We start from the raw sequence: 27,994 nt of genomic DNA, 5'->3' as shown, positions 1-27,994 counted from the left end.
GTTATATTAAGTAGAATGGTTCTCGTCAGCTAGTGTTTATAGCTTCTTGGTTGTGGCTTGCCTATTATGAAACAATGATGTCCAATGATACAAAAAAAAAAAGTAAAATATCCTCATCTTCTTAACTTTTAATCATAATTTCACGTGAGGTCTATTACTTATTAAAATGGACAGTTCATTTTAAAAATATTTTTCGTTGGATACATAAGCTCAGTCATTAATCAACCTTTAATATTTTTGTTAGTTTAATGATATGATAATAATAAAAAGATAATTTTACTTTTCATAATTTTAAAAATTATCATATTATATAAATTATAATTTTTAATTTTTAATTTTTTCCCTTATTCAAAAAAAAAAAAAAAAACTCTACCTTATCTCTCCTCGTGGCTAGAGCGCTAGATCCAGCTCTAGTTGAGGAATGCCATATCCAGCTTCGGTCAGATCTCCCCCCTCCAAGGAGCACCAAATTCGGCTCCAATCGAATCTCTCTCCGTCCAGAGGAGGGGAAGGGGGGCACGGCTCTCTTAGGGAGTGTGGGGGTGGCTGGCTGGTGTAAGGGAGCGCCACTAGCTAGCTTGAAGAAAAAGGAAAATGGTGAAAAAGAAGGAAGAAAAAAGAAAGGTAATTTTGAAATTTCACATTTTCCTGTTAACGTTGTTTATACGTTTGGGATGAATTGTCCATTTTAAAAACTAATAGACTCGCATGAAATTATGACTAAAATTTAGGAGGATGAAAATAGTTTACCCAAAAAAAATCCCGTTTGATGGGATTATACGTTTTCTACATTTAGCTATGATAGAAGGTTTGTCCATCTAACGGTGATTGTTAGAACATTTTTTTTTAATTTTTCTTTTAAGGAATTTTGAAGAAATATGTAACGTAATTGTTTCTTTTGATAGCTACTAGAATGTAAATATTTTAAGAAATGAAAGCTTAATTTTCAGAAAAAAATACTCACACAAGAGAATCTATTTCACGTAAAGGTGTATCTGGATTATATTCTTCTTAAATTCTAGTGCAAGAACAAGGTTTAAAATTCAAATGTAAGAAATAAGGTTTTGACATAATAGTAGTAAAACATAAATTTTTTTTTGATAAAAAAAATCTCAAGGTATTATATAAAAAAATGTCTTAGTACAAGGAGCTTAGGTAAGTTTACCCTTTATTTAAAAAAAAAAAAAAGTTTACCCTTTATTTTATTTAGTTTGTGGGATAGAGATTTAATAACTAGTGAAGCCACCAATTAAGTTATTTGGCACTTGGCAGGGTCATGGATATCTCATTACCATAACAACATTTTCTTAACAAAACTCATTAAGACCTAATAACTGTGGTTGCTAGTATTTAATACATTTTAAACATAGTATTTCATTAAATAAAAATTATTCAATTTAGGTTAATAATAACATTCAATGATATTGTAATTTTCTTACAATAGAAAAAAAAGGTGTACTACATTTGTCTCAATTAAGTGCAAGTTATCATGTCATATTCTCTTTTAAAAATAAAAGACAATTACTATCAATTCACTCTACACGTTTTAATATTAATCCACGAGGAGGTGTAAAGTATTTTGTCATATTTTATTATGATATAAAAATTTGAGTATCTTGTTTACACCACCTCAAAATTTTTGTAGGAAAAAAATTACTAATATTATTGGTTTTTTTCCTTTTTATTATAATACTAATTAAGAATGTTAAAGGATACCTTTTTCTTAGGTATTTTATACTACCCGATTTGATTAAATCAAGTTATTACTTGTCCCAAGTTCGGATAGAGATTTTAAGGTAATTATCATTTGAACTTGATTATAAATATATTTTTAATATTAAATTTTAATTTATAAATTCTTTATAATCAATGTAATACTTACTAAAATTCATTAATTGTTTTAAATATAATTTTTATTTTTTTACAAAAAAAAAACTTTAATTTAGTAATTTAATTTTTATTAATAATAAATAAAAATTATTTTAATTAAAAATTTAATGAGTACGAATATTTAAAATGAGTGTTAAGATATTCGAGTACGAATTTAAATAATAGTTTAGAAAATTAATTAAATTTATATTAAAATTCAAATAAATTGAATTAAAATATTTAAAAAATAACAAATATTTTAACCGTTAACGTCTTATATAATAAATTTTAACTATATTTTACGATCTACTGTGTCCACGTTTACACGGACGGAGACAAAGACACATATGATTAGAGACAAGACACGGACAAATAGACAAACAAACTCAGTGTTGCAAGAAATGAACTAAGAAAGTGTTAGACAGAGGGACGTATCTGACTTTTTGCCTGTGTACAAAATACGTTATGGACCCCTTTCCTTTTCCTTTCTCACTCACCCTTTTCAATTTCTAAATAGTCATCTTTGAACATTTTTTGTCTCAAAAACTTGAAAAAGGGTTTTGTTATTGTGTACCCATTTTGCGCATTGTTCACTGTAGAGAGAGAGATGGAGAGTGGGAAGAGAGCAGAAGCAGGGCCATCAACAGGTGCTAGTGAGGAGAAGCAAGAGAGAGAAGAAAGGAAAATGACTGAGAAACCATTAGCTGTTGAGGTTTGTGATGATCATGAAGAAGACGAAGAAGATGAAGATAAGGAAGATGGTGTCGGAGCTGTGGCTGGTTTTGTTCCTGGACCTCTTCTTTCTCTCAAGGAACAGATTGAGAAAGACAAGGTTTTTTTTTTTTATTTCAAAAAAAATGTTTGCTTCGTTTTCAATTCTAAACCTGCTTTCATCTTCTGACTTTTGTTTGAAATTTTGAGTTAAGTTCTTTCTTTACCTTGAATTCCTTGATGTGTTCCTTTGAACTCTTGAGAAAATTATGATTTTCATTTTTTTCCTCCAACGCCATTGCGGTGCTGCTGTTTCGTTGGGCAGGAAAAGTAGGAGAAATTTATACTATATGCTAATCATAATTCTTTGTGAACCTAATGTAGTTTATAGGTTTAGTTATGTGTCCTTGCTCTTAACATATGACTTGGTTCTAGTCATTTGGGTTTGTTACATCTTTTATTCAGGCAAAGTTCATTTACCGGATGTTTTTCCATTGCTGCTTTGTTGGTTTTGGGATTTTAGACTGGGTAGTTGAAATGTTGATCTTCAAAGGGGGAAATGAAGTTACACAGTATTTCTACCAGACTTACCTCTGTTTATGTTTTTTCTATTTCCTTTAGTTTGTTGAGTAATTTGAGTTCAATCTGTTTTCTTGTACTGGTGGAATTTTTTACTTTCTTTCAACAATGCTTATATCAAATTTTCCATGACCTTTGCCAATGGCTTCAGTCTTCAGCGCTCCCTTGAAGGTTTATTTGTGCACTTTAATGCTAATTAAACTTGTGGGTTAGAAATTCATTTTGGCACTTAATTTTGCTCATCCAGGATGATGACAGCTTAAGGAGATGGAAGGAGAAGCTTCTTGGTTGTGTTGAAGGAGACCTAAATGGTATGTATTGAGTGCCTTCTGTTCTCCGCTTTTATGCGGTCATCGCCATTTAACTTGTGCTGCACACATATTTTTACCAAAGTTAATTTTTACATTAATGTTTTAATTGTCCGATTTGCTAGGCCAAATGGAACCTGAAGTCAAATTCCACTCCATAGGAATTATTTCTGATGACCTTGGGGAAGTTAATTACCCCTTGCCAATTGATAGGAATCAGAATGGTCTTCTCCTGTTTACTCTCAAGGAAGGATCTCAATATCAGCTGAAGTTATCATTTAGTGTTCTGCACAACATTGTTTCTGGTTTAACGTACTCCAACACAGTGTGGAAGGCAGGGCTTCAAGGTGAAGTATCTTTTCTTTTCTGTTTTTATTTAAGGTGCATTAATTATGTTCTAACATGGTAATTGCAGCTGACATCGTGGATTACTGAGTGGTTGAGTGGTATATATTCCGCTTTGATTAATGGTGGAATATACATTTTGAAGTCTACATGTGTTCTTCATACCACAGAAGCAATCAAGAATCCAAAGCTCTTGATACTAGCAGGCATAGGCACTTTCTAAATGTGCTTTATTTGTAGGTCAAGTTGGTGAAGGTTTAGTGTGATTTTGCTTAAATAGCTACTACACATTTATTTATTTATATTTATCTTATATTATCTAGATTATTAGTCTATGGCTTTTAATAAAATCTTATAAATCATTCTTTCTTAATAACTGGTATGTTAGCGAATGAGGGTTTTCATTTTAATTTATTTTTTTCTTGTCAGTTGATCAAAACAAAGGAATGTTGGGTACTTTTGCTCCTCAGCGAGAACCATATGTGTACATCTTGGATGAAGAGACTACGCCATCTGGGGTGCTGGCAAGGGGAATTTACTCCGCAAAGCTTAAGGTATGTATGGATGCATGCACCCTGAAAAATTAATGCCTAACTACGCGTATTAAGCAAGATTACAATGTTTGGCTACAGATTTGATATTCGTGACATGTTTTCTTTTATTCTGTCATACGATTACCTTCATTAAGGTCAAATGTGTATAATATGAATAGTTAATCCCTTTGATTGGCTGTAAACTGAAAAAGTTCATCTTGGTGGAAAAGGAAGCCAGAATTGGAATCAGACAAGACCAAGGAATTAGTAATACGTTCATGGGGTATGAATTTTGGTAACTTAAACAGTTTTGTTGAAGGTTTCCTATTCAGGGCATGTAATTTGTTGTTTTGTCTTTGTAATCTACAATATCCCTTTTTGTTACTGTTGTTAGGAGGGATTTGTTGGATTTCCCTTTTGTAATTTTACTTGTAGGGATTTTAACGTATGTGTTTACATCTGAACATTTGTTCATTGGTTAAACAGGGTTCGAATTCCCCTTCTTTCAATTATAAAAAAAAAAAAAAAAAAACTTTAATATATGTGCAAATTCATCCATCCTTTTTCTCCCTGATTTTCATTATTGATTTTGCTTCGTTGCAGTTTGAAGATGATGACAGAAGATGCCACATGGAGCTCAACTACTCCTTCGAGATAAAGAAGAGCAGCTAGCCAAGTTGTTTTCAAATAGTTTTGTTTCTCGTTTTCTCCCAATTCTTTTTCTGTTTCATGAACTTCATACATGTTTGTGGAGTTATCAATTAGACAATACAATCTTTGCAGGCAGAGTTAAACTTTTAATGTTTTTGTGTGTGTGACTTGTAACTAGAGCACTCTCCATGCAATTTCCCTTGTTGCTATGACTCGGTAAGAAGAATCAAACTGAAAGTTGCAGTGCCAGCAATCCATTTTATAGGCTAAACCTTTCTTCGTTTAGTTGTCTGCCAGGGACAGGGAGAATCTCAATTCGTTTAGTGTTAGTGTCTGGGAGACCTTTGAAATGAGGCTGATGTCCAATGTAGAATTTCAATCCAGCAAGACTCAGGATGAGACCACCTCTCTCCTTCATTAGAATCTAAATCTAGACCATGTTTAGGCCTTGAACACAGGTAACTAAGTGCCATGGACGTTGACCTGTAATTGGAAGAAACTGTGCATCATGATATACAAAAAGAATGAAAGGATGCAACAGCTGCACAACTATACATGCCAGAAACACAGCGCCTTCATTTGCCTGGTACGGTGTCTTTTCACCTAAAAGATAAGGTTCAGAAGAAGCACAGAATGAGACTAACTCATATTTAATACAAACCTATGCTATGCGCCCTGACATTATCAATTTAAATTTTTTCATCACCGTCTTCAAAAAAATCATGAAAAAAATGTTTCAAATCTAATAACAAATATATATATATATATATATATATAGATATATATTGTGTTCTTTTAACTTTTAAAATACGAATATATTCATCCAAATGTTGAAATTGAGCCTCTTTTTTTTTTGTTCTTTTTAGTTCTTGCATATTTTGTTGATAGATTTTGTATTATATTTTGAGATTATATTAAATAATTTATTTATTTTATTCTATTTCTTTTACTATATGTTTATTCCTTAGACTTTGAGCTTGAGTCAAAAGAGAGAAAGTAAATATGGGCCGGACCGAATGGGGCTGAAGCAGCAGCAGCCCACTCCTTTGAACCCCTCAAATCTCCCCTCTCCTCATTGTGCCAAAAAGTTTTGAAGAAAACACTATCATGTGGTGGGTAAATAACCTTCACCCTTTAGGAGCCATTCTCATATATGTATAATCAATAAGGTTCATGAGTATTACAAAGTTCAAAACTCAACAAGTTCGGTTGGCTTGACAGTGAACAAATCAAATTTGAGTGGAATCCACGAGTAGCTTGATTCCCTATGCAGATACCATGATCACTTTATCTATTCCATGATTTCTATTTGTACATTGCTTCTTTTATAACTTTAATAAATAAACAAAATTAGAAAACAGAGTAACCAACCATTTTTCCCCAATAAAGAAATCAAAATTTCAAAGCAAAAATAATTAAGTAAATCATTTAAGCATGGCGACTCTAAATGTTAAAAAAATTTATCAAACAGCAGGAAAACTCAAGTGATACATCTCATACTACCATTTTTCAAATTATTAGTAATCTCTTTGCCCAATTTAAATTTTAGTTAGATGAAGAAGAAACAAGAGGTTAGGTACCTTCCAATCTATACATAATGCAGGAGTGTATCAGCTGAAGAATTCCTTAACCTACAGCTCTGTCCCAAATGAACATCACCGAATACATACCTACATCACCATACATCAAGTAATACAAATCAAAATATAACTTGGGAAGAGGAGAATGATACAGAAATAATTTTTTTTTTTTAAATGTAAACCTGTATTCACAGTATTCAGGCCACGCACACCGAGCTTTTCCATAATCCCAGTAGCAGTCCTCATTCCTCAAGGGCCCACGCTTAGCTATCAGCATCATCGTAAGTCAGCAAAACTCAATTTAACCTTTTGGAAAGAATAAGTAAAATAATAGTACACCAAGTTTCACCTTTTGTAACAAAATTGGACTTTGTATCAAGATGAATATCATGCCAAATCTGGAGCCATAACTCTCGCATTAGAACCGGTGATCTAACTATGTTCCTGTGATTTGCTACATGAAGATGACATCAGTTTAATCCACTTGTAGTGATAAGGAATATGATTTAACATGTTGACTCAATTTTCCAGTAAAAGGAATTGCATACAAGTTGAAAGAGAGCACCTTAACTCATCTACACAGCATAGCACAAAAACTACCTCTATATGAATCTCCTCAACTTAATTCATGCTAAGTAGCTAACATGAGTGGAAGACAAGCTCTTCAGTTAAATGATCTTGAATATTTAATTAATTGTGTTTTAGCAACAATCCAAGAAATTTATATATTGTGCTGAAAGTAAATTAGTTGAAAGAAATTTATCCCAAACCAGTGAGAGCCACTTATTATAAGATGTCTAATTTGATGTCAGCATAGAGCCATGAGAACCATATTGCTGTGCTATTTAAGATTCTCCAACAGCACAGTACGAATACAATTAAGTTCAACATAATTTGAAGTCAAAGTTCTATAAAAGCCATGCTTCATTGAGAAAAGCATTCAAGGTCATGTCACGCACCTTTATCTAGCTCCCAAACTGCTGTCCTCTGTCCTGGAATGCTTTCAGAGTCTTCATAGTAGGTTATGTATTTGACTCTAGGTGACCTTGTCATATTGGGAACTATATCTTGTTCATAATGATGCTCAACATTCAATTCCACTTGTACATCAGACCCATCATGCTCCGACTGCATTATGCAGGATAATATGGTTACTATTTCAAACTCTCATAAAATAGGCCATATTTCAAATATAGGATATAAAAACCATAGCAAACGTACCCAAGGCCCTAGCAATATCAGATAAATAGAGCTTCTTATGTTTTAACCTATTCACTGCACGTATGAACTACTCATTTTATTATATAAATGGACTGAGAGAAACATGCAACAAAATATGTTATACAGCTATCCTCAGCTAGCTCATCAAACTAACCACAAAAACTAGCAATTGGATATGTATGATGCATTAAAAATCCAAAAGCTAAAAACATTTATAAATTATCATCAAAATGACACATCAAGGCACTTGTATCTACAAGATTTACTAAATTGACTAGTGGAACCTGTGGAGCCCTTGTTATATTCACTCTTTGCCCAAGCCAGTTCTTGCACCAAGATAGGGAATGATACGGTACCTGTCACAAATATGGGTCTGTTACTTATATGTAAGTCTTAGACCTGAAACTATAAAATGTAGATCAGCAACAGCAATCAAGAAGCATATATTCTTGATGCATGTGAAAATTGAAACAGAATGATGTAATGGTCACTGAGCTCACTGTCTCATCTCCACTTGCAGGTCCTGGATTCCCTTCAACCTGATTCCCTGACCTACAAGAATAAGTGCAATGCCATTCAAAGGTTAAATCTAGAAATCAAATCAATTTCCCCATATTTATTACTGGCATTGCTTTACTTCATTTACAAAAAATAACAATTATTGGAGGAGCTGTTTTAAAAATAATTATCAGGGAAAGAGAAATACAGTAATTGATCCAGTGTGGATGATGCATACCGTGAGATAAGTGATCCTTCAATTTCATAGATGACATCTGTTATTATCCAATTGTCAGGGTAAGGTTTGCCACTTGGTGCAAAATAGTAACCAACCTGCTAGAATCATCATTAAACACAATATAGTCATAAAATAAGCACAATAAGTAATAAAAAAGCAATCATAATGTGCAACAGTTATTGTCCTTTTCTCTATTTTCAAAGTTTTCATTCATACAGCATTTAAGGGATTCTCAATGCATAGCAATGGGTTCAAAAATGAACACTATAATTAGAATTTGTATTCAAAATGTTACTTTACCTCAGTCTTTGAATCTATTCCATAGATACAGAAAACATTTTTTATAGGTGGTCTATCCCACGGTGTAAAAGGATTCAGAACAGGATCGTCATGATATGACCTGAAAAATATAGCATTGAAACACATACCTGTCAAAATCTTTAAGTATATATATTACATAATTCATATTAATTAACTTCTAGGAAATTCATTATTCAAACTAATAGATGAAAGTACTATGATAAGCTACAACTAAAATAGAATTTCTTTTTGTCAAAGTATCAGCCAACAATGAGAAACAACCACAGATAGTGAAAGAAAACATTTGGAAAGCATCTGTGATTGGTCTTCAGTGGAAACAGATAGGTCAAGGTAACTTGGGTAATGTCCATTTAATGTCACCATTCCATTGCAGCACAGCATAATTTTAAGAAGTAGAATGTGACTCATGACTCTCAATAATGAAAGTACTTTGCTATGTACTAGTTTGTCAAGAATAGGCCAACATTAAGAAACTATAATAGATTGTTTAAAGTATTTGAAGTATCATAGCTTGCGGAAAAAATGAAAACTATCATAGATTGTGAAAATTATTTGGAAAGTGTCTGTGACGGTCAGTCTTCTGTGCGCATGAATAGATCAAACAAAACTTTGTAAATGACTATTTATATGTTGTGAGAAACCTGAGCATGTGATAGTTCCATGCCTAACCACCTTTCTGCAGCTCCACATAATTTTATGAGGCAAAATGCTGCTCAAGACTCTCAAAATGAGTTTTTGATGGAAAACCACATCATACATCAGAAATTGCACCTATAACATAGGACAGCATGCATGATACTTTAGATGCCATTTAAGCAAATTTATGCTCAAAGAAGATTTAGAGTCCACAACTGGAATGTCAAGGCTTCAATTATTAAAGTCCACCACTGACAATAAATTTGACAAAAACCCTTCTTAGAATCAATTATGTCTATACCATCCACCAGTGACACAGATATAGACATCTGACATAATGACCTAAAAAAGGTAAACATAACTCTCTCAAATGGCTTAAAGGTTGTGATAATACCCACTTTTTCAGTTGGTACAAGATCCTCTTGCTATCTGAATCATAATCCTCTATAGCTTTGAAAAAGGTCCCATCTGATACTTCACGAGCTGAAAATGATAACTGTGTGGGGAGTCCACATTCCATGCTAGACAAGTTGGTCTCGGCAAATTCTGAAACTGATGGATAGGCATCAAACCCTGTTGATAGAAGACATTGATGTGAGCTTTATAGCAATTACCTACACTGTCCCAAAATAAATAAAAAGACGTGATTCCAAAGCTTTACCACGGATTGAAGGAATTTCAATGTTGATTATATTTGTGGGCCATCCAGAGTAGTTTGAATGAAATTCCTCTTGCTCACACTGATAGGTATGATGATCCTTCCTGATTCCACCAGAAAAATGCTTCAAATATTTGCCATCTGCCCTACAATACTTTGAAAATGGCATCATCCATAATGAAGAACCAAATGAATTGAACATCAATCGAGCTGTTCCCTGACACCTTGCCATAATATACAATAAACATTTGTTAAAAGATGTACCGACAACTAACAATATTGTTGATTCCCACAATTTCTTACAAGCCAATGAAAGTCAGTGACTATAGTTGATTGATATAGATTTCATCTTGGTAGCACAAGTTATTTAGGTTCATTCAAGACACATTAATGTCAAACTGAGGAGCTTTTTATATGGCCATAAAAGAAACACTAGGGAATTCCATTGCCAATTTCTATTCTTATATAGGTCGTAAAGAACATCAATAGCTTATCTGCTATGCATAAATGTTTTAAATATCTCCAGATTTTGTTCCAGTACTATTGTATTAATGTTTTCCATTATTGCAATTCTTTACCAGTTTTGTGGATATCACTGGTAATCCTTCAGGTGGTTTTAAGGTTTTCAACAGCCTGTATTGCATTTGAAATCTCTAAGAGCTTAACATTTGTTCCTATCAGAGCAGCCTACAATTACCTTTCATCAACTCCTCCATGTTCATTGAATTTGTTACAAGGCTCTACCATAAGATTCATCCTCATATGCTATTTCCCTTCCTTCAAGGGGGCTAGTTGCAAATAGTCATATGATACAATCAAGAGCAAAAAATAAAGAGTAGATGCAGGAAAAAACAGCTTCAGTATTACGTCTTATGATATACTCCAGAGTAAACAGATCTATAATCCATATTCAATATCCATTACTAATTCCATATGCATGCATGTTTATCAATTGTCTAATTGAAAAGGAATCATGATTAGTTAAGCTGTTTTCCACTGCAACATATAAAGCAAAGCTGCTAGAGAAGTTTAGGCAGGAAGTGTTGCTCTAAGAGAGAGAGAAAATAGAAAGGTAACCTCAGAAACAGGAAGGCCAAATGTGTTTCCAGAAAGTGCTGCTTTGACCGTCTCAATTGCACCAAGAAGAGGAGCTCCTAGAAGAAAAGGAAAAACAAAATGAGGCCAAAGAAATGGTAGACATGACTTTCCCGGGTACAACACCTTATGTAAAGGATTGGAATTCAAAGGATCATACCAACAGCAAAATAGGCATAAATATGCTCATCCAACCATTGGATGTACTGTTTTGGTGCAATTTCTAGCTTTAACCACTCCAAAAAATAACGGAAAACATGATTACCCAATGAATGAGCAAACACAACTGATGGCCCCCCACGAAGTTTAAGAGCAGTTTCAAATGTCAGCCTGCAATCCGAGTAGCACCACTGATTTAATAAGCAAACTCCATTGTCACAATAATACAATAAATTTGCACAATTGGATATCCAAGTTATGGTTAGGATTAATTTAGTTTACCATCAACGATAAATCCTGAAAATTCAACTTAGAACAAGTCTAAAACAGTGCACTTCCAACTTATCCTGTAGTTAAAGTGGCTGAGTAGCATCTCAGCCCAATGGATCGATCAGGGTTCAAGTCTTGGGAAACATAGGAATTGGATTCTTATGTTTGGTTGCGTAGAGAAACCAACAATCAGAGCACAGTCCAATAGGTATTTTATACCTCATAGATAAGCACTTAGAGAATCACAATTATTTTCTGTCAGACTCAAATTCAGAAAAACAAGTAATGGCGACTACATTATACACCAGAATCAACTTCCCAAGCAAAACTGTAAAAGTAGAGTGCTCTAGCAAGTTCCTGAAATAGAAAGTTTGAACTTCAAATTTGCAAAACAATAAACTTTAGGTATCTTTAGTTTAACAGAACAAAGAACAGGACATAGAAGAATCCAAACAGTTTAGTAGTAAGAACCATAATAAACAAATACAAGCAGAACATAATTTCCGTTACTCAATTCCAGAATCATAACTTCAGTCACCAAGAGGAGATAGACAATCCTTTATTCAAATTCAACGTCATCTTAAGGCCTTCTATGGTGCCCAATCAATCATAATGAACAAAGCCTACTATTTGGCATTAGACATTGGTGAAGATCAAAATTCTTTTGAAAAAAAATTGTATAAAGCAAAATCTTGTCAAGAATAGAAATGTCATGAGGAACATATTTACTTTCATTTTGGAAGCAAACATCCAAGACGCACTAAACAGTTAGTTACTACAAATAAAAAATTTACTCAGGTACATGAAACATAACTAGTAAGAACAGAATGCACCAGAGATAGGTAGAAAATATACATACTTTAACTTGTGAAAATAAAGATCTCTCTCCTCAAGCAACGACGGTGGCAATCTCCAATCATATGGAACAGCTATGATTGCATTAGCCTCAATACCAAATTCAATGCACCACTTAACCCATTCTTTCCACACTGAAGAAAGAGGGCCTGTTACCACAAAGAAATATTAGTTAAGCATGCCAGGTTATTACAACTAAAAGCATTCTGGACACTCTTGAACTACATTTTGAAGCATAGGTTGCGGAAATAAGAAAAAGCAAAACAGGAAAAAGAAAAAGAGAGTACCTGTAATGTAACCTGGATCAAGTTCTGTAATAGCAGAAAGACCACTATCAGGCCGCGACTTGCATTCTGGGTGATCTGTTTGGTTGTAAGGATCAAGTAACATGCACTTAAGCCAACAATTTACAGCTGAGAGGAGCTGCAGATCAAAGGAGAATGATAACCTTAGGATGTAAAAAGAACAAACCATTCCCCGCACCAGACATTTACTAAACACTTATTCAATAAAATCCTACATTGTTAGCAAAGGCCAGGAATACATACGCTTTAAAGAAGAACATCAAAGTCACTTAGAACCTACAATACATCATAAAATTTCACTTAACCAAAAATTCAAGTGAAAATAAATGATGCAATAAGAAACAATTTTCTTTTTTTTTTTTTTTTTAAAGAAAACCCAACTTAATGTAAACCTTGTAATTTAATCCAAGTGTAGCATTGCTAAAATAGTATTCCACAAAACTAGGATGTGGGATTACCAAACTAACTCTAGAATAAAGAAATAAATTTATATTTACATAAAGAAACTCAAAGAAAAGACTCAATTTCTAGATTCTGTCCAGCTTAGATGTAAAGCCATGTCTATAAACCAACCACACTTTTACTTTTTCCAACATTTAGGTTGGGTATTTTCTTTTCTTGCCATGTGTTTCATTTTCAAGAATATTCCACAAAGAGGTCCCAAGAATCACACAGATTCTACGCATAACAGAAACATAAAAGCAACTGTAGAATCCAAAAAGGAAAAGAAAAGCTTTACGAAACGACAAAGAAGATTCAGTAAAACGACAACAAGGGAGCCAAAGGAGGGTTCATTACTTTAGTAGTATCCAGCCAAACCAAGTCGAGGGGATTGAAATCGAGAGGAGAGTACGGGCAGTCGAGAATGGACCATGCTCTTAACTGAGTTGATGCGAATCCTGGTATTATTATCCCTGACAGCTTTGAATAGTCTCCATTGAACTCTCCTTCGCTGAGTTCAAACGTTCCCAGGAGAAGAACCGCCGCCAGGGCGACCGCTAAACGACGGCGTTGTTGTTCTTCTCCGCCCATGATTGCTCTTTATCTCTCTCTCATTTCCTAGCACCCGCAGCCCAAAACATCATACTATTCGTGTTTGATGACTGACTATCGGTTGGGGAAAGTTGGAATTTTTGGTGCCGTTCGCCTTTGTTTTGTTTTTTCCGTTGTGCCACCTCGGTTTCTGTTACTTTTCCAAACAACGTCCAATTTCGCGTATAAGACTTCAATTAGGCCTGGGCCGGTTTGGATTTTAACCTGGGCCGAATTCGGGCTCATTAGAGGAACTTGTCCAAATTGGAGTTTTTCTTAAATTTGGTGATATTTTAAAAAAATAATTATATAATTAATATTTTTATAAAAATAGTGTATTAAAATATATAAATACATATATATATATTATTAGGTGGTATGAAATATTTTAGTTTCAAATGTGTGGTCTAATTACAGCAACCCGACCCGAATTACCCTTTAGTAAAAACGGCAGCGTTGAGGTGTGACTAACAACATCCCCGTGGCGCCAAAAACAAGAACCAAAACGGAAATAGAAACGCAGCGAAGAAATCGAAGCTGACTCTGTCTTTCGACGGCAATGGCACAAGACAACGTCACAAAGCTCCAAACGGCACACTTGCACGAATCTATAAAGTCAGCTTTCATTTTCTTCACACAATTTGAATCACGTTCGTTTGACGGCAAAACAATATCCCATCGAATCTTCTTCTACGTCTACCACCAGATTCCAGTTCCGAGACCACAACCACCAGGAGATGGAGGACGCCGCCCATTCCGATACCAGCTCCGGCATGTCCTCCGTCTCCAGCGACCTCGACGCTGAGACCGAGCTCGAGTCCATGGCTGGAAAGGTAAATTAAGTTTTGAATTTTTTTTTCTTTGTTTTCTTTAAGAAAAAAGAAAATTGAGGTGAATGTTGTTTTGGTTTTAGGGAATTAAGCATCTTTGTTCGGAGCTTCTCGAGCTAAAGGCGGAATCAGATGAAGATTTCCACAGAAATATTTTCTCTAATTATTCTTCCTTTGTCAGGTAATTTCTTTTCTTTTTTCTTTTTTTTTTCTGTTTTAATTGAGTTCGTTCGAAGTTGCAATTTGTTTTTTAAAATTCATTATACTTTTTGCATGCAGAATATTTGATGAAGTAAAAGGAATGGAAAATGAACTGATGCAATTAAAGAGCCAAGTTTTTACTCAAAAGAGGCTTGTAAAAGACCTTATAGATGGAATTCATTTAAAACTTTTATCAGAGGAAACAATTGACTCAATTCTTCAAGAATCTGAATCTGCTGAACTATCTTCTCCAAGCGAGTTGGAAGTTCATATCGATAACATTTCAGAAACATTGGATATTCTCATGTTAGAAAACAGGGTGGATGAAGCAATAGATATTTTAGAAATGCAGGATGAAAATTTACAAAGGATGCAATATGAAGATAATTCTTCAGCGGACTTGTTACTGTTGTATAATTCAGCATTTTCTGAGAAAAAGGCCATGCTTACTTTACAGTTGACATTATCTGCTGAAAATCCTAGAATATCTGCTGCTGAACTTCAAAAAGTGTTAGTTGGAATTTGCAGACTTGGTGACAGTCATCTTTCAACTCAATTGTTGCTTAAGTATTACCATTCACGTATAGCAACTGGAATGCATAATCTGCAGTGTTCACAATCTTTTTTAGATGGTTTATATGTTAAAGAACTTGCAAAGTTTGTGTTTTCTATGATTTCTCAAGCAGCAAGGAGCTTTATGATGTTATATGGAGAAACTTCTCCTCATGCTTCAGAACTTATTCAATGGGCCCGGGAAGAAACCAAACTGTTTGTTGCTTCATTTAATACATATGTGAAGTCCAATTCTGACATAAGCAAAGGGTTATCGACGGCAGTAGAATCCATGCAGTTTGCAATGTCCTATTGCTCCTTGTTAAAATCTCAGAGACTATTCCTAAGACCATACTTGATCAAGCATATTCGTCCTTGCGTGGAAGAGGTTCTACAGATACACATAGACCATTTTAAGAAAGTTATCAGTATGTTTACAGCAACTGACACCTGGGTTTTGGGTAGATATCTTATCTCAGAAATTTTAAGTGAAGGGAATTATATGGTTTTTGGGCAACAGCCAGAATATTGCCATCTCACTAACAGTGGCTGGAAGTTTGTAACTCTGTTGCAGGTTTGCTTCATCTCTTTCCTATATTAATTTTGTGAGTAACTCAGCCTTCTATGCATATGTTTATACCAATTTCTTCACAGGTAAACTGAATTTGTCTGTAAAATATAGGATATAACAGCCAACTAAATATACAATTGTTCCCCTATCTCTTACCTAAGGCCTAAACAACCATCGCTTTCAAAACTAGCTCTTTTAACGTATTATGTTATTGCTATCAACTTCATTGCCTAAACAACTAGATATCTGTAAATATATCTACCTAATTTCTTTCCTTTTTAGAGTTAGGAAGAGGTAGCTACCTATTTTTTTCCTTAATAAAACCAGTAAAAGGATGAAACCCTGAAACCAGTACACTATAATTTGTTCCCTCATATAGTTTGTTGGATTCCCTTTATAAAAGTGCCAGAGCTTTTTGGGAAGTGATCAAATCGTGTTTTCCTGAAGTGTCAAATTAAGGATAATTCACCAGGGATAAAAATGTCTCATATGTTCAATTTGAGTCACACTAATATTGTGCTATATGTACCTGTAGGTGCAACTGAATTTTACGCATACCATTTTCCTCTTTTCAGGCTATCATAGCAGATGTCACCCCTTTACTTGCCATTCAAATTGAAGGTTCTATCCTTAAAGGACTCATGAATCTCTTCACAGAGTACATAGATATCCTTGAGAAAGCTATTACCTTTGAAACACATGGTTCCGAGAGAGGTTCAAGAAGAACTTCAGCAGAGTCGTTGCCACAACAGATTTCCATGCTTGCTAATTTATCAACATTACAAAATTTCTTCTTCAAGATCATTAGAAGTTTCTTCAGGGGTACTGGTTACATGAATTCTGAACTAAGGAAGAAAAAATCCATTGATTTACAACAGAAGGAACTTGATGGATGTATACTTTTCATTCAAGAGGCTGCTGCTCAGCTCAGATCTCATTTCTGCCAGCAATTTATAAATGGAATGATGTCCCTTGAAACTGGCTCTAAACTTATTAAAGAAACCTGCACTGATAACCAGGAAGAGCTAACCACGTTTCATGATGCAATGCCCTCTATTGCATTTCAGGTAACCTTTGCTTCTGTTATTATGTGACAAACATGCTTTTAAATGTTGTAATAAACTGGTATAATTCCTTTCACAATTATCATAAAATCCTTTTCGTCTCCCCAAATAAGATATATGTTGGTATAAATGTCTTGTTCACGTGGTAAAGAATTGAAAGGGGTAGGAAACATTACACTGTAAAGCATGAATGAAAGTGCATAGCCACACCATGCCATAAGTTTTCATGGTACCTGTTTCAGGTTATAAAGATATATGTTAGTGTTTTAGCTTTGTTCTGAATTTCTGATGGCACTATATCTAATTGTGTTAACATAGTTATTTGATTTGTTGGATTTGGGCCCTTTTTTTTGTTTATAGGTCCTTTTTTTCCCCTCACTTTCCGAAGAAAAATGGCATCTTTGATACAAAATCTTGTGAAAAAGAAAAGTAGCTACATATATTTGGATACATTAGATGTGACATTTATCCAATGAGACCAATTAGGGTTTAGTTTCTAGCTTATTTCATATGGTTTTCATTTTGGTTTGCAACAAGCAGGTACTGTTTTTAGAGCTAAGAAAAGTTGATAAACTTGCTGAAGAAAATGTCTTTGAAGAGGATTGGTTGATGGAGCTGTTAAGGGAGTTGATAGAGGCTATATTTTCTTGGATAGTCAACAACAAGGAGATTTGGAGATATACAAAAGAGAATACACCTGTCCAACTTTCTGACATTTTCAGTCAGGTATATTTATTCTAATGCCAGAAAATTGCTGGAAATAAATTTTGTTACACCACTATCCACATCAGTTTCTGTATTTTTTTTATTAATATTGTTTTAGATTTGAAGTCTAGAAACTCAACTTTTTTGGCACATTTACCTAGTGAATAGCTTTATTATTAACATAGTATTTGGATACCTAAAACCTTTGGTTCATTTATCCAGACAAATCTGCAGGAAGCAAATAATGGTTAACCTTCAAATTATACATGTTTCCTTTTCCAAAGTGTTGGCTGTGATAAAACATATCTTTTTCTGCCATTTGGACATGTTGAAAGTCTGTTCCCTCTTGAAACCTCAAGTTTCAAACCTCTATAGTTTTATGTCCCACCTTAAACAACACCATATTGTATGACTCCGTGTTTCACTGTACCTGCAGTTTAAAGTTCTTAAATTAATTTTCTGCACTGTACCTGCATTGTCGGTATTTGGCAGAATTATAATTTCAAAGTTATGGATCAGCCATAGAATCCTAAATTAGCAGATATTCATTGAGAGTTTGAGACTTATTGTGAGCATATGTTTCTTCAGTGAATGTATTATTCAAAATCAACAACTAATAGCATACAATCTGGTAAACATGGTTTAATTTGTTGAATTTTTTATTTTCTTCCTTTCCTTCAGACCATTAAATGTAAGGAGAAATATATCGAAGAGGCTCAGATAGCTTTCATCTAGACAGCTACATTGTATTTCCAATATGTGCAGTATTATATATGCTGATTGATGTGCTAACTCTTGTTGCTAAAACAGTTTGTCTTGGACATGCATTTTCTGGTGGAAATTGTGAAATATGGAGGATACTTCTCCAAAATACCCTTGGTTCTACTAAGTCTTGTGGATTCAGCCTTTACTTCAGCTGGACTTGATCCTAAAAGGTGATATTTCAAGTCATTGTAGAGTGATCGATGCTAGGAAGCTTTAATGATTTATCCCATGCTTAAAAGAATCTCCAATATGCTTTTCGAAAAAAAAAAAAAGAATCTCCAATATTCTAGTGTTTCTCTCATCTAATTCTAGTGTATTATCATACTAAGGTCTGGATATCAGATGGCCTACGAACTGCTTGGGATTCTCATAGTCATTTAAGCATGTAAAATTACTGGAGATTCTATTTGTGAAGGAACATCTCCAGTTTATGAACAAGTCCCAATCCATCAGGAACCTTGGGACTTAATTGCCATGTGGCATGATGTTTGTAAGCCAATAAAGCAAACTGCTTTGCTTGAGGGATTTTGAGTTCAGGTTTTCCTTTTCTTTTTACTTTTGTAAATAGTTCTCTCGTCTTCTTCATTTAATATCTTCTATTGCTTGTGTTGTATGTAAGGATGAGCTTTTTCGCCACTTCTTTTGATAGATATGATTGTCCAGCATATAATGTATTATACAGTATTTAGAAGCCTTTACACTAATTGTTTGCAACTTTGTCATTCTCTGAGTGAAGTTGTAATCCCTTCAACACATGTCCTTTTTTCAGTGATATTGACTGTGATGGATGCGCTAAAAATGCTGCAACTGAAGCAATTCAAAAGTTACTGGAGATCGAGAAAATGCAACTGTTTTCTAAAGATGATTCTGTTGATATTTTGGAGGAATCACATGAAAATGAACCTGTTCAGAATGAAAGTAGAAGAACTATGAAGGATTCTCTACTGTTGGGTAAGGATCCATCAACCACGGACGCAGTTGAAGTTTCCATTACAACAAAAAGCCCTTGTGAAGGGTCATTATCTCCTGCTGATGTTGAGGATTTTTCTGTTGATAAAAGTGTTGTGGTTTTGGCAGATAACTATGGGGGAATAGAGGACGTGGAATCTGAAAATGGCATTAGCCAAGCATGTGATGAACATGAGAAAACTGATTTGCCAGATCCATCATCATTTGATGGTTATGGTGACGCTTCTGAGCTAAGGGTTCCTAACAAGGAGGACTCTGGCAATGAAGCTGATGCCACTGATTCTGTCGTTAACGAGCTAGAAGATGATGGAAAGAAAGTCGTCAGGGACTATACTTGCTTCTGCAATAGTGGAAAGCCAACCTGGAGATATCTGGCCCCATAATCGGACCGGTAACAAGGGAAATGAAAAATGTAAAACTCACCATGGGTAGTTGAAAATAGTGAGAAGCCAGATGAAGGGAATTCCAGGATCATTGATGGTATTGACAGAGATGAGATACGGGCGAAAACCTTTTCGTTTAATCATATGAAATAAGAGATGGAGGGTTTCACTTGTTGAGGGAAATATTTGATTCAAGGAATGAGAATTGGGGCAGCGGATTGCACTCGCAAGCTTAAATGACTTCTGTTGATTGACGAAATAAAATAGAGTAGAAATTGTTTTTATGATTTATTGTCATATTTCGCTAGTAAAAATAATTTTGAAATAACAACGGAACAAGCTAAAAAGATAAAAATATTTTTCATTATGATATATAATTTTTTTATTTTCATTTTTAAATATTAATAATTGATTATTTAAATACTAATTTTTTATAATTTAATTATTAATATATTAAAATATTAATATTTTTATTTATAATTTAAATATTATTGTAATTAAAAATTAATAATTTTAATTAAATTTTTATCTTTAAAAATATATTTTTTGTATAATATGTAATTAGAAACTTAAAAAATTTTATTTTAAATTCTTTTTTTCTTATTTTCCTTTCTTCTCTTTTGGTTGGCCATTGGAAATGTGGTCTGCGTAACAGTGCATCACTAAGCACCAGATCTGGCAGTGGATGCCAAATCTGGAGTTTTCTTAGTCGGATCTTGACGAAGAGCTCCAAATCCAGCTCTAAAATAGCCTCCGTCGCCACCTCTGCTACCTCCACTGCCATTGGTACTGCCCTCTTTTGTGGTGGGTGAAAGATTAAGGGTTAATTTGTTTTGCAGTAAAATATTTTTTGAAAAATATTTTCAAGATTTATATTTATTTGAAAAATAAAATATTAATTTTAGATATAAAACAGTTTATGAGTCAGTAAGATTAATCACGAAAAATGTCTTACATCTTTGAAAGATGTAGAAAATTTTTAAAAAATAACAAAAACACTTTTATATTAAATTTATGAGTATAAATTTGATTAATATTAATATTTAACTTAAAATATTAAAAAATAAAAATATTAATATTTAACTTTAAAAAGTAATTTAAAATATTAATATTTAAATTATACAATACTATTAAAATTTAAAAAAATATTTTTTAATGAAATCATTCAATACAATTAATTTTTTATTTATAAAAAGAATAAATCTTACTAATAATTATAATAAAAAATATTTCAATGATCATCATTTAATGAACACACATTTATAATAGGTTTAAATCTTACTAATAATTATAATAAAAAATATTTCAATAATCGTCATTTAATGAATACATATTTATAAATATAGTTTTTAGATATCTTACACAATTGATGAATATTTATATTTTTATAATTATGATAAAAAAGTGATAAGATTGAAACTTTTGTTGAAGATTGGAAATTATTTTCATTACCGATATGTGGTTAAATGTTTTGAAAAATATCATTATTGATTTTGTCCATTTTCATTTTTATTTTTAATTTTGATTCCAAATACGTGAAAATCAAATATCAATATTGTTTTGTAATTAACTTCTATTTATTATTTTAACACCTAAATAACTCCATCATGATAAAAAATATTTTTCATAAAATGATCCAAACAATAAAAAATATTTTCGATAGTTTATTCAAACAACAAAAAAATTAAATTTTCATATAAAACATTTTATATAGAAAAATTTTTCCGATGATAAGTCATTTTTTATTACCAAACAAGCCCTAAGGAGAAAGGCATAACTTGGAATGGGAAGGGAGGAGGAAAAGCGAGAAAAAAATATTTTTATATAAATAGAGTTATAATTTTTCAAACTTATAAAGGATATTTTGGTCTTATCATTTTTAAAAATTATTCTTCAATCATGAAATAGTAAGTATCATGGAGGTTTGTATTAATTATTTCTTGATATTAAGTGATTTTGGGAAATAGAAGTTCTAGGGAAATGACATTTAGTAACCAAACAAAGGAACAAATGTTCTTTGGGAATAGAGGAGAAATGGCTTACAGCCAAAACATGTCGTTACTTTCTTAATTTCACTACCGGGTAGGGTTTGCGTAGTAATTTCACTACCCGTATCTGGTTCAGGTAGGATTTGGGTATCACCCCTTGGGTACCCGATACCCGAACCTGATTATGTTTTTTTTTTAATTTTATGTAATTAAAGACAAACTTATATTGTTAATTAAATTAATTCATGATTATCAATTAACTTGTAATATCTTTTAATACATATACTTTATATATAATGTTAATTTATAAAAAATATAATTACTATTATATATATTTTAGGTAAATATACTTTAAATATATAAAGATATTTACTTTCTCTTTTGTATTAACGTTATAAAAATTATAACTTATAAAATTATTAATTATAATATATATACCTTTGTTTATATAAACTTATAAAATATATACTTAAAAAGAAGTTGTAAGATTATAATACTTTGAAACCTAACTTTTTGTTTTTAATTTCATGCAATTAGTAACAAACTTATATAGTTAATTAAACTTGTAATGTTGTTTAAGTTGTTATTTGGATATTTATTTTTAGTTATTTAAGTTGATATTTGAGATATTTATTTTTGATTATTTAAATTTAAATTATATTATTTGTGTGTTTTATAGATTTAATTATTAGTGAATTATATGGAATATGGATGAAATATTACTGTATATAAATACAATAACAAATTTGGATTCGAGTAATTAAGTACCCGTTTAGAGCATTTTTAAATTTTTTTTACATAATCAGGTTTTTAAATGGATTCAGGTAATTATCGAGTAGTGGGTATATATCAAAGTTCAAATTAAGGCAGTAAATTTCAAAACTATTCAAGTAATTATAAGGTTCGAGTATCCCATTTACTAATCAGATTCGGATATTTCAGAATTAGCAGGTACCTTACCCGTTGACATCCCTAAGCATGACAATGACAGAGAGAGTGTTTATACTCTACATAGAGAGATTTTGGTTTTTAGTTTAATTATTTTGTAATTGTTATTTGGGGAAGACCTCATCCATATCTATAGACAAGTTGGATAACTTCAAAACATTAACAAGACATTTAGTTCAAGCAAATGAAATAAAAAAAATAAAAAAATATTTTGTATGAATAATAATTAGGTAATTTGACTTGTGTACTGAAATAAAAGAGAAACACAACTAAGATGTTGGCAAAATTATAATCAAGGAATGAGTAAAGAATAAAATAAAAATATAATTTTACCTTTTTTCTTGGAAATTTATAATTTTACCCTTTAATAATAATTGTTTATGTTTTATTTCATTTATTTTTTTTACTTTTTTTTGAAATAATGTTTGAAAAAGTCTCTAAATTATTTTAGAAAAATTAAATAAGCTTTTATTTTTCTATTACGTTTAATTAAATTTATGTACTTTTATTTTAGATCAAACAAACTCTTATGACTAATTATTGAATTATTGTTTTAGTCAACATGCCACTTATCGTTTCATACTCATATGGATCCAAGTAGAGGGTGAAATAAGTCATCTGATCATACCATCATATCATATCAATATGTAACGTTATTATCAATTATGACATATTAACATGTAATATTCATGAGCAGACCTAGCTTTATAAGGGTGGTGTCATCTGACACCACTCAATCGTTAAAAATTTATACAAATGTACTATTTATTTAGAGTTTTATATAGTTAATGATACTAATGAACCCATTAATTTCTTTGTAATTTTGTAAAGAGTGGGGTCAAAGACTCTAAATAAATTTATCAAAAAGTAATTTATATACTAATATTTAAATACTAAAGAATAAAAAAAATTCTTTCTATAATTTAAGATTTATTAAAAAAGTTAAAATTTAAACTACTCTCCCTCCCAAAAATTTAAGTCCTACATTTGAGACTTGTAGTGAGGCTTTTCTTTTCAATTATTGGCTGTGTTTTTCACTCCCTCAAAATAACTCATCTAGTAATTTTCAACTCAAATTAAGTTTTTAAATACTTAATGTTTAAATATATTTTGACTAATTTGATAATTTGAGACTGAAACATAATCTAGCTAATAGAAAATAGTATTACTTGTCAAATAATATCTTAAAATTGTGAGTCTTTCTTTTTATGATTTATTTTATAAATATATTATTTGATTATTTGATTTTTGTATTTAATTTTGGTTTGTGGATGCTTATAATTAGTTTTGATCAATGGATAAAAACTTGTCAAATTGTTAGTTGTTGAAACCACTCAAAAAAAATTTCTGGATTCGCCTTTGGTGATATTAGTGTCACGTAATATAGAATAACAAGTGACATTTTGATTAAGTTAAATATTAATTATAAAAGTTTATTTATCTCAAAATAAAAATATTACGACTTCTTTAATTCAAAATAAAGTCATTCTTGGATCTTTACCTCACAATGGATATTTGATAACTTTATAATATATAGTTATTTGGGTTTAATTTTGATATTAATTTATCTTAGTTCTTGTAGTAATGTATAGAAATTAGTAAGTTTTATTTAATTATTTTAAATTAGTTATTTTATGTGAGTTAATCTAATTTGAGTTAATTTTATGCTTAATTTGATGCTAATATAGTTAAGATAAGTTGTTATTTATTTATTTGTGTTTTTATAGATATTTGATGAAAGAAGAATTTTAGCGGAAAAAAAAGAGCTATTTCAAATTGCAAACTTGCTACAGAGCTCCAAATAAAGTGATTCTTAGACCATTGAAAAGATAAGAGAAAAAGCTACAACTTTCATGTTACCACTTTGCCTAGTTCGGCTTGGAAGGTAGTTAAAAATCTTATCGAAGTTGATACACTGTAACAATCCTAGAGCAATAACGATTTCTAATTGGGAAAAGCTATGAAGAGGAAATCTCAACTGAAATTAACTTCTTCCTTCACCTAACTTGGCCTAACTTTAAAGTCCTATAAAAACAACATTTCGGATGACTTAAAAAAAAAAAAACGAAATACCAGATTGACAGCTGAAAGTTAAGTCACAAAGTTATCGAAGCTAAGAAAGAATTTGAAGAATTCAATGATATTTGGAGATCAATAATACAATTCTTGGGTTTTTCTATCTTTTTGTTATTTTCTTATTTTTCTTAGTTTGATTTGAATGTTTAAACTTTATTCAATGAAGATATGCAACGTGATGGGGAACTAAGTTTTTAATTTAAGATTATGATTGAACTCAATATGTAGTCTGAATTATTTATCTCTCTTTTACTTATGTTTGATAGATTTAAGTTATTTATTTTATTATGTTTTTAATGCTTATAGTTGATTGGCCATCAATTAAACTGAATTGGAAACTTAGGTTAAATCTTGATGAAGAAGATTTAGGTAGACCTAGAATAGAATAGCATATGATTGAATACACTTAGTTGATTAGATTGTTTGATTTGCATATAAGGTAGACATACACCTGTAAGCTATACGTAGTCAAAATTAAAGCACAAACTGAATGAATCTTTTTACAATCTAATTTGTATAGACATATAGTAAATTAATTGAGAGATGCATTTTTATGAGAAACTCGACAGAGACTTGTAAATAATTTAAGACTCTAGGCTAACAACTTAATCCATTAACTGAGTTAAGAGAGAGAAATAATATTCAGATGAAGTATTGAGGGATATCATAATCTTCGGTCTGGTAATCACTAGAAGTTAATAATTCTATTGATATATTAGTTTTAGCTTTTAGTTTATTAGTTTTAAATTTTAATTTTAATTATTTGGATAAAATTAATATGTGTTAATTTTAGTAGTTAACAGTAAATATTTATTCAATTCTATATGGGATCGACACTCTAATCATTTCTATATTATCTTGGTGATACATTCACTTGTGTAGGTAGAAAATTGAACAACAACATTATTGAGTAATAAGAGGGTAATGGGTATTTAATGGAATTGTCATTCCATGAACCAAACTTATGCGTTATATTTATTATGAAATAAAGGGGGAAATGGAATAACCATTTCTCCTAATCAAACTTATCACTTTTTGCATAAACTAATGTTAGTCATTTTATGCAATAAAATTTAAAATTAAAAGTTTTTTTTTTCAAACACACATTGTGAATATTATTTTGTTTTCACAACGTCATTTTGTCTAATTTTTTGCACCCAAGCCTTGAGAGATAATGTCTACATTGTGAAACTGAAAGAAAACAAGTAGAAATTTAATAAAATCATTCATGAAATTGTCTCTTAATTTTCATTCTCAAAATCTTTCGTCACCTGTGATTTCAATGCTTTAACATCACTAGGGCACCATTCAACAGATGATTGAAAATGTTTTGTTTTTCATAGTTTTTAAAATCTCAAGAAATCATTTTAAAATGAACTATTTTCCATGATCATCTCATTATTTGATTCCTCATGAAGATCGATTTCCTTAATGTTCTTTGATAGGGATGTCAACGGGTAGGGTACCCTATAATTTCGAGATACTCGAACCTTAATCTTATAAAAAATCAACTACCCTAACTCTATTAACTACCCGAATAATTGTAAAATTACTACCCTAACCCTAACCTTATTACATTTTTACTACCCCATAATTACCCTAACCCATTTAAAAACCCGATTAAATTAAAAAATTATTAAAATTTTCTTCTTGGGTAATCTAATAATTTTTTTATTTATATACATTAATGTCAGCACATTAATAATTTAACTAACTATTTTTTTAATATTTTGATCAATATTTAACAAAAGAAATTGTTGGTCAAGATGGTATAGACTTTGGTTGTTTTCTTTCCTTACTTGGGTTCGAATCCAATCAGTATCAATTTTATTCAACTACCTGAACCCTACTCGAATCCATTTATTGGGTACCCTAATCGGATTTAACCAGGTCGGATACCTGCGGGTACCTCATAATAGGGTACCTACCCCGTTAACATCCCTATTCTTTGATTCCTCATTAAGATCAATTTCTTTTGATAATATCACAAGCATTTTCATAATATCAAGTTATTAATAATGATTGACTTATACCTATTTTATTTTCATAATATCAAGTTGTTAGTAGCGTGTGAGAAGTGGCATCACAATTCTACCAACATAAGTTTTTTATATTTTTATCAAGGTCACACATTAAAATTATAACCACAATCAAGATCCACATAACCAAAAATTCACTAATACAATATGGAAACTTACACTAAATTAACACATATTTTGATATCAATTATAATAATTTGGATCAAGCACCACTAGTCCTATAACTTTTCAAACTTAAACTACATTGTTCTCAAACTTAAATTACATTGTTCTCAAAAACTTAAACTTAATAACTTTAAAGTAATGCCATGCAAATTTCTTGTTTTTTTGGCAAGTAGCATAAGGCAAGCTCTTTCAATAGAAAGGATCAACCACAACATTAATTTTCTATGGATAAAATGGACAATAATGGATAGTTAAAAGCATGCTAGAAATACACATACATTTTTCTTCTTTATTTTTAGAGAATTGTAAATGTGTTTCTCTTTATTCAACATGTTTCATGAGTTTTTACTAGTTTTTGAAAAGTCTACCAAAACGATTGTCTTATCAATGGAATCTCACATCGGTGAAGAGGAGATTAGATGTCAAATGTAGCATCCCACTCCTTAGGATGTTAGAACCACTCAAGACCTACAACTAGATATGGGATATAAGGTAAAGATAAGATGAGTTAGAAGAGTTACAACTAGATAAGAGAAATTATGAGAAAGAAGCTGTTGGGGATACAAGAAAATTGTTGAAAGGTTAAAATAAAATGATAAGGATAGTGAACAAAATATATATTATTATATAAATTCAAGTTATTAATTCAAAGGTTGGGTTAATTCTAAAGTGGGAGAGAAAATTAACACTTAAAATGAATTTTATAAGAGTTAAATTTGAATTTCTTGGAGTCAATTTCACCTTTAGTACATTAAATGGAAAGAAAAAGTATGCCTGAGGATTAAAATGCAAGAAAAAGAAAGTAGAAAACTGAAAATAATGAAAAGTTTGAAGGAATAAATTGAAAGAAAAGTTTTAAAAATAATTATTATTG

General features: G+C 31.6%; 3 protein-coding genes across 11 annotated transcripts; 2 read left to right on the top strand and 1 right to left on the bottom strand.

The window, feature by feature from the left end:
- Window positions 1–2,372: 2,372 nt before the first annotated feature.
- Window positions 2,373–5,131, top strand: LOC18613091 (rho GDP-dissociation inhibitor 1-like). 2 transcript variants are annotated; one of them, XM_088808321.1, is made up of 6 exons: window positions 2,373–2,701; window positions 3,407–3,470; window positions 3,593–3,814; window positions 4,242–4,366; window positions 4,576–4,628; window positions 4,949–5,131. In XM_088808321.1, exons 1-6 carry the CDS (start codon window positions 2,477–2,479, stop codon window positions 5,001–5,003), a joined length of 744 nt encoding a protein of 247 aa, XP_088664447.1. In that variant the 5' UTR covers window positions 2,373–2,476; the 3' UTR covers window positions 5,004–5,131. The 2 variants fall into 2 exon arrangements, with proteins under 2 accessions (XP_088664447.1, XP_007050212.3); XM_007050150.3 differs by lacking the exon at window positions 4,576–4,628 and having other exon boundaries at window positions 2,375–2,701.
- On the bottom strand, window positions 5,023–14,011 carry PSAT1 (phospholipid sterol acyl transferase 1). Of its 7 annotated transcripts, XM_088808317.1 has the most exons (17): window positions 13,631–13,767; window positions 13,076–13,108; window positions 12,815–12,950; window positions 12,532–12,676; window positions 11,404–11,573; window positions 11,226–11,302; window positions 10,152–10,365; window positions 9,889–10,063; window positions 8,834–8,933; window positions 8,534–8,628; window positions 8,298–8,349; window positions 8,055–8,153; window positions 7,536–7,704; window positions 6,926–7,030; window positions 6,759–6,843; window positions 6,577–6,666; window positions 5,023–5,599 (listed from the first exon to the last, which is right to left on the bottom strand). In XM_088808317.1, exons 3-16 carry the CDS (start codon window positions 12,915–12,917, stop codon window positions 6,585–6,587), a joined length of 1,671 nt encoding a protein of 556 aa, XP_088664443.1. In that variant the 5' UTR covers window positions 12,918–12,950; window positions 13,076–13,108; window positions 13,631–13,767; the 3' UTR covers window positions 5,023–5,599; window positions 6,577–6,584. The 7 variants fall into 7 exon arrangements, 6 of the variants coding, with proteins under 6 accessions (XP_088664443.1, XP_088664428.1, XP_088664434.1 ...); XM_088808302.1 differs by lacking the exon at window positions 13,076–13,108 and having other exon boundaries at window positions 13,631–14,011; XM_088808308.1 differs by lacking the exon at window positions 13,076–13,108 and having other exon boundaries at window positions 5,023–5,479; window positions 13,631–14,011.
- A 374-nt stretch (window positions 14,012–14,385) lies between these two features.
- On the top strand, window positions 14,386–20,228 carry LOC18613089 (exocyst complex component EXO84B-like). 2 transcript variants are annotated; one of them, XM_007050144.3, is made up of 8 exons: window positions 14,386–14,697; window positions 14,778–14,875; window positions 14,974–16,021; window positions 16,594–17,085; window positions 17,623–17,808; window positions 18,598–18,722; window positions 19,322–19,503; window positions 19,630–20,228. In XM_007050144.3, the coding sequence occupies exons 1-8, from the start codon at window positions 14,602–14,604 to the stop codon at window positions 19,902–19,904; spliced, it is 2,502 nt and encodes an 833-aa protein (XP_007050206.3). In that variant the 5' UTR covers window positions 14,386–14,601; the 3' UTR covers window positions 19,905–20,228. The 2 variants fall into 2 exon arrangements, with proteins under 2 accessions (XP_007050206.3, XP_017971790.2); XM_018116301.2 differs by having other exon boundaries at window positions 19,322–20,228.
- Window positions 20,229–27,994: the final 7,766 nt, after the last annotated feature.

Source organism: Theobroma cacao, chromosome 1, assembly GCF_053813885.1.
Source record: "Theobroma cacao isolate CCN51 chromosome 1, ASM5381388v1, whole genome shotgun sequence".
Lineage (NCBI taxonomy): Eukaryota > Viridiplantae > Streptophyta > Magnoliopsida > Malvales > Malvaceae > Theobroma > Theobroma cacao.
This window is presented reverse-complemented; position numbering and strand designations above follow the sequence as displayed.